Genomic DNA, 6,880 nt, shown 5'->3' on the forward strand with positions numbered 1-6,880 from the left:
GTTGTTGTCAAGTTACATGTCTGTCTGTGTGTGAGTGTAACTTTTGTTCATTCATTATGTCCTAGACAACAGAGGTTTGTGTTGTATGTGTTTTGACCCTAATTTGTCAAGTAAGTTTTTTTGTAGGAGAGTCACCAGTTCCTGAACTCATGGAAAAATTCATGATTGATTTGACGTATTATACTGATTGTTCCATAATGGCATACAAAAACAGGTTACATCAGCGACAGGTGGTAAATGGCGAAAATCTCATGTTTACTCATGTTGATACATTAAAACATATGTTCCCCATCTATAAAAACAGTGGCCGCAAACGAAGGGCAAACAAACCACATCAGCCACCACACTGTCAAGTCATCATCCTTGGCAATTAAGAGAAGAAATGGGACTTGGTAAACCAGCTTTTATTTTCCTTTTTAAGTGAGAAGTCAGTGTACCATTTAATACCATTTAACTTTAACATTTAAACATTTAACATTAACATTACTAGTTACAACCTAACTATGTGATCTATTAGATTTACATTTTAGTTATTTAGCAGACAGTCTTATCCAGAGTGACTTACAGGAGCAATTAGGGTTAAGTGCCTTGCTCAAGGGCACATCAACAGATTTCTCACCTAGTCAACTCAGGGATTCAAACCAGTAACCTTTCAGTTACTGGCCCAACGCTCTTAATCGCTAGGCTATTGATGTACCAAGGCTGAGAATATCTTACTAACATGTCGCAACATAATTTGACTTACTTGTTTTTATACATTGCTTATTTTCTTTCATCTGACTTTTACTGTTTCTGCTGATGCCAGTCTTACTGTTCAGTTGTTTTCTGGGTCAAGGGGAAGTGATGGAAAACCAACAGCTCTTCAACATTGCAGTCAACAGGGTGCAACAGTTCCACCTATTGGCTCAGAAAATGTCCAACGACTTTGTAAGACATATTTTGAATCTTCTTTTGACATAGCAGATCATGTTTCAGAGGTGATTCTTCTTCTTGTAAACAGTGTCCTCTTCACACAAACCTAGCGGCAAAAATTCTCTCTCCCTTCTGTGTGATTTTGTGCAGGAAGGCACCCTGTTTTCTGATGAACGCAGACAGCTGAACAAGATATCCCAGCTGGACATCTATAACTCTGACTTCATCATGAGCCCAATCGACAAGCAGGAGACTCAGAAGACTTCAGTAAGTTACCTGGCGGAGACAATCCGCACGATGCACGATTCCAAAATTAATAATAGGGCATCTCAATTTGAATAATCGATACAACTTAGTCATTAGTTATTGGGCAAGCAGATCCCCGATTGTCTAAACTCCATGGGTAAATATATACTGTAGGAAAGCAGAACCAGCATCATGCATGGTGGAAATTAAATCTAGCCATGATAGGGAGTTTTAAATTGTACACTTAAAATCAGCAGTAAAATGTTGCTATACCTCAGTGCCTTCAATTAAGGTAGTTAAAACAACCACACACCATAGTCCTTGTAAGTAAAACTCATCACTCTCTAATCGGCGGTTTCTCTACATCTACATTCTCCAGCCATGTATCATGTAAATGATATGTCATCTCAAGCTGTACAATACAATTCAACTTCATTTTCTAATAATCTGTGGTTTCTCTACATCTACACACACAGGTCCTTAATCTTCTCCATATCTCTTTCCACCTGATTGAATCCTGGCAGTACTCTAGCCAGACCATGACCATCTCAAACAGCCTGATGGTCAGAAACTCCAACCAGATCTCGAAGAAGCTCAGTGACCACAAAGTGGGCATCAACCTGCTCATCAAGGTAAAGAAAGGAGGGAGAACAATGACCATTGTGGTGCCGCACTTTGTGCATTTATAACTCAAATACTTCTAGTAAGTTGAACTCAGTCAAGTCATTATTAAAATGTCTATGTGCTACTGGCTCACATCTAAATGAGTCACATCAATGCAAGTTTTTAAAGTTATAACAAATTAACTTTTTACCCAGCATGCTCTACTACAGGTAGATTGTTTTTGGAATTGTTCTTAATATCTGTGTTTTTACATGTACAGTACATTGCTGGCTGCCGCTCCAGCCCACGTTTACAGTACATTGAGTGATTGATTGATTATTAATCTTATGCTACGGAATCTAAAACAAAAATCCCGAAAATCATATTGTATGATTTTTAAGTAATTCATTTGCAGTTCATTGCATGACATAAGAATTTGATCACCTACCAACCAGTAAGAATTACGGCTCTTACAGACCTATATTTTTATATTGTCTTTGCAATGGGATATTTCATAGGAACCAATTTTTTTCCCCTACCGCTTCCACTGGATGTTGCCAGTCTTTGGAATTTGGTTGAGGTTATTTCTTTGTGCCATGAAGAAGTAGGACAACTCGGAACTGGGGACACTTTTGTGAGTTGAGCAAGATGTGAAATCCAGTGCTGGTTTCTTTTCTTTCCTGTACAGATTGCCCCGTCTACAATTTGATTGATTATTAACATTTAAAAATACCCAACGTTGTATTACAAAAGTAGTTTGAAATATTTTGGCAAATTTTATAAGACAACTTTTGAAATATTTTGTAGCGATGTTGCGTTTTTGTAAGCTGTCTTTTTCTGGATCAAACGCTCTTTATAAAGGGACATTTTCAATATATATGGACGGAATTAATCAAACAAAAGGACCAATTGTGATGTTTATGGGACATATTGGAGTGCCAACAAAAGAAGCTCGTCGAAGGTAATGCATGTTTTATATTTTATTTCAGCGTTTTGTGTAGCGCCTGCAGGGTTGTAATATGCTAGCTCCTTTGTTTACTGCTGGTGCAGATGGTACAGGCTATCAGATAATAGCTTCTTATGCTTTCGCCGAAAAGCAGTGTAAAAATCTGACATGTTAGCTGGATTCACAACGAGTGTATAGCTTTAATTGAGTATCTTACATGTGTGATTTAATGAAAGTTTGAATCTTATAGCATTTATTTGAATCTGGCGCTCTGCATTTCCCCCAGCAATTGGCCAGTTGAGACGTTAGCATCTCGGCTATCTGTAAGAGTTAAGAATCCCTCCTGTTCTCCACTCATACCTGTATTAACTGCACCTGTTTGAACTCATTACCTGTATACAAGACACCTGTCCACACACACAATCAAACAGACTCCAACCTCTCCACAATGGCCAAGACCAGAGGGCTGTGTAAGGGCATCAGGGTTACAAATGTAGACCTGCACAAGGCTGGGATGGGCTACAGGAAAATAGGCAAGCAGCTTGGTGAGAAGGCAACAACTGTTGGCGCAATTATTAGAAAATGGAAGAAGTTCAAGATGACGGTCAATCACCCTTGGTCTGGGGCTCCATGCAAGATCTCACCTCGTGGGGTATAAATGATCATGAGGAAGGTGAGGGATCAGCCCAGTGTAGCTGCAGGACCTGGTCAATGACCCGAAGAGAGCTGGGAGCACAGTCTCAAAGAAAACCATTAGTAACACACTACGCCGTCATGGATTAAAATCCTGCAGTGCATGCAAGGTCCCCCTGCTCAAGCCAGCGCATGTCCAGGCCCGTCTGAAGTTTTCCAATTACCATCTGGATGATCCGGAGGGGGAATGGGAGAAGGTCATGTGGTCTGATGAAACAAAAATAGAGCTTTTTTGTCTAAACTCCACTCGCTGTGTTTGGAGGAAGAAGAAGTATGAGTCGGGGATTTGTATTGATATGCAAACATCCACCCCACCATGCATCTCTCTCTGTCTCCCACAGGGGAGCAAGGATGGGATACTGATCCTGGGTGACAATGACTCTCAGCATCTGCCCCCTGCGGGAACTAATACCAGAACCTGGGGCGAACCTGGACGTATCTTTGGGTCTTTAATCCATATATGATTTCTATTATTGTTCATTGATCAAGACTGGTCTCGAGAAAGTCCTAGTGACTTAGAACATTCACATTAAAATGTGTCAAATATAACCTATTCTTCTTTTTTTCCCCCAAGGTTGAGACCTACCTGACCGTCGCTAAGTGCAGGCAGTCGCTGGAGGCCAACTGCACTCTGTAAACGTGGGCTGGAGCGGCAGCCAGCAAGAGCCTGTCTCCAGGGTTCGGTTTCCCAGATACAGATTACACCTTGCTCTGCACTGAAGAGCATTTTCAATTGAGATTCTCCATTATGCATGCTTTTTAGTCTATAGTAGATTTAATTAGTAGATTTAATTTAGATCTGGTAGAGCCTGACTCCAGGGGTTTTCAAGCATTTGCATTTTCTTCTCTGAAATCAACAACAGCACTTTCTATAATATTCACTCTATTCCTCAGAGCTACCATTGATCCACGGACATTTTAGATTAGTACATTTATAGAAAAGATTATAAATATGTCTTATTTAAATATATGATTCGAGGTGGTGCTGCCATTTATGCATAAATTAATATTTAGGGGTGAAATGGGAACTTGTAGAGCTCCAAGCTTTAGGTATGTCCACAGATGGATAATATATTTTATAGTAATTTCCTTTAAGCATTTTCATTCCTTAATCTTACTGTTTGAAACGAATAGTGATTCTTTTTCAATAAAGCTGTTGTTCTCTGCAGTACATGATCTCTTGGCTACTATTTGCTATCTTTCAAATCTCTTTTTTTTACAAGTTTCTAGCCCCAACATTCCTATTGTGTGCCTTGGACAACATAAGGCTGGATTCAATTCGTATCGCAGACGCTCCATTGCATGTAAAGGCAATGTTCCTGCGTTCGTGGAGACTGCATTCACTGCAAACGCTGCATATGTCAGGCTCAATCGGAAATGACCTTAAAAATGTTACGCTGTTCTTCAGCAATACAGATTGAAAACAGCCCATAGTCACGTACATTTGTACTGTACATAAATATCCCCTGTCTGTTGCGAATGTTGAATAAAGCTCAATTTGAACTTTGTCTGTTGATTGTCCATAGAGTTGGTTGTTATATAGCTCAGAATTTGAGAAAAGATATCCAAAGGAACATACATAAAAAGGCTTTCCAAACATGGGTCTGCTGCAGGTGCCTAATATGTCAAAACACCTCATGTCAAAACAAAAGTCCTGCAAGTGCAAGCAAGCGATAACTTGTGCCAGACTTATTTTGACAGAGAGGAAGAGGGTATGATATGTTCCTTTAGATATTTTGTCTCAAATTCCACGCTATACAAAAACCAAACCCATGGACAATTGTCAGAGTAAGTTCAAATGGAATTTTATTCAACATTCATGACACACAGTGGATGCTTTCAGGTTTTGGCAATGTATTTTTGCACGCTGAGGATCTCAGAGGTCGGTGCATCATGAATTGCAAGTTCCATGCATAAAACATAATGAACATTTCAGTGTTATATGAAGTGAGTTGAGTCTTATTAGTACCAGAATCTTAGATTTACAAAAGCACCACACCACCTCACATCAACTCCCACCATAACTAAATCTATGGACTTACCTTCAGTACTAGTAGCTGTGTTATAATTTACCATTCATCATTAACGTCAACGCCATGAACAGTGGCATACCGTGGATTCACGAGGCTCCCCTGCAAGGTACCAGCAAGACCAAATGCAAAGCCAGGGGGCGGGAAATAGAATGTGATGCTAATATTAACATTTTTACCACAGGAACATTTGACCTTGTTGCCAACAGACAATTAGCCTACCAACCTCTGAATATATTGAGTCAATTATAGTTCTATTTAAGGGACTTCAATTGTGAGCCAAAACGATTTGATTATTTTACTTTCCGCAGGTCTTCGATCATGGGCAACTTCAAACCCTTTGGTGGCCCTAACAAACTTTAACCAGATGAAGGCGTGTCCCAGCACTCACAATTTCATTGGTTATGCAGCTGTAAGCACTGCTCTGTGCTCGAGCACAATGGTCGTGTTGGGTACAGAAAATCTGCTGTAGGAGTAAAGTCAGATCTTTCTCAAATTCTTCAATTAGTAAACTGTTGTTTAACATTGACATTTACAGCTATATCAACTGTTCTGTGGTCAAACTATTTTGTTGGTTGTGCCAAGTGAGGACAATATTGGACGGAATAGAGATGCTAGATAGATACAATGAGAGGACAAGAAGGATGATGGTTTTCCAGAGGAGAGGAATATGGATGGTGGATGGACAAACATGAATCTGGCCCGGTGGTGACAGATCGTGCACGGGCCGAAGCTGATGGAATGTTTGATTCTGTTGGCGCGAGTAAGGTTGGTAAGAATAACTGGACCACGGTAATAAAGAAGAATTGAGCTAAAAGAGCTAAAGCTGAATATGAACAGCAGTTTCCGGTTGGAGTACCATTCATGAATAATAATGTTTTTTTGGGAGACCTATTTGCGATTACAAAGATAGTGAAGGACAAATTGAGAAAGGTGGAGGCAGTCAGAGTGACCAGGAGCGGTATTATGGCGAATTAATTTCACATCGGCCCACATTACTCACTAACCTCGTCCCACATTACTCACTAATCCACAGCTGTCCAACCTTATCAGTGACCTGACCTGACCTCGGCCCACATTCCTCACTAATCCCTAGCTTCCAACCTTATCACTGACCGTATCTAGTCCCGCAATCCTCACTAATCCACAGCTGTCCAACCTTATCAGTGACCTGACCTCGGCCAACATTCCTCACTAATCCACAGCTGTGCAACGTTATCAGTGACCTTACCTTGTCCGACATCCCTCTCTAATCCTCAGCCGTCCAAATTTATCAGTGATCTGACCTGACCTCGGCCCCCATTCCTCACTAGTCCACAGCTGTCCAACCTTATCAGTGACCTGGCCTGACCTCGGCCCACATTTCTCACTAATCCACAACTGTCCAACCTTGTCACTGACCTGACCTGACCTGACCTCATCCCAAAATCCTCACTAATCCACAGCTGTC

General features: G+C 40.6%; 1 protein-coding gene across 1 annotated transcript; it reads left to right on the top strand.

Annotated features, from left to right (window-relative positions):
* Nucleotides 1–816: 816 nt before the first annotated feature.
* LOC121844006 (somatotropin-2-like) lies at nt 817–4,518 on the top strand. Its single transcript, XM_042313863.1, has 5 exons — nt 817–927; nt 1,063–1,179; nt 1,635–1,790; nt 3,742–3,845; nt 3,920–4,518. The coding sequence occupies exons 1-5, from the start codon at nt 844–846 to the stop codon at nt 4,035–4,037; spliced, it is 579 nt and encodes a 192-aa protein (XP_042169797.1). The 5' UTR covers nt 817–843; the 3' UTR covers nt 4,038–4,518.
* Nucleotides 4,519–6,880: the final 2,362 nt, after the last annotated feature.

This window comes from Oncorhynchus tshawytscha, unplaced genomic scaffold, assembly GCF_018296145.1.
Source record: "Oncorhynchus tshawytscha isolate Ot180627B unplaced genomic scaffold, Otsh_v2.0 Un_contig_9047_pilon_pilon, whole genome shotgun sequence".
NCBI lineage: Eukaryota > Metazoa > Chordata > Actinopteri > Salmoniformes > Salmonidae > Oncorhynchus > Oncorhynchus tshawytscha.

What these genes read in the sequence shown, in the direction of transcription:
- LOC121844006 (XM_042313863.1), top strand. Translation starts at nt 844, where the DNA reads ATGGAAAACCAACAGCTCTTCAACATTGCAGTCAACAGGGTGCAACAG. An exon ending in GCATCAACCTGCTCATCAAG is followed by an intron (nt 1,791 to 3,741) that starts GTAAAGAAAGGA and finishes TGTCTCCCACAG; the next exon opens with GGGAGCAAGGATGGGATACT. An exon ending in GAACCTGGACGTATCTTTGG is followed by an intron (nt 3,846 to 3,919) that starts GTCTTTAATCCA and finishes CTAGTGACTTAG; the next exon opens with AACATTCACATTAAAATGTG.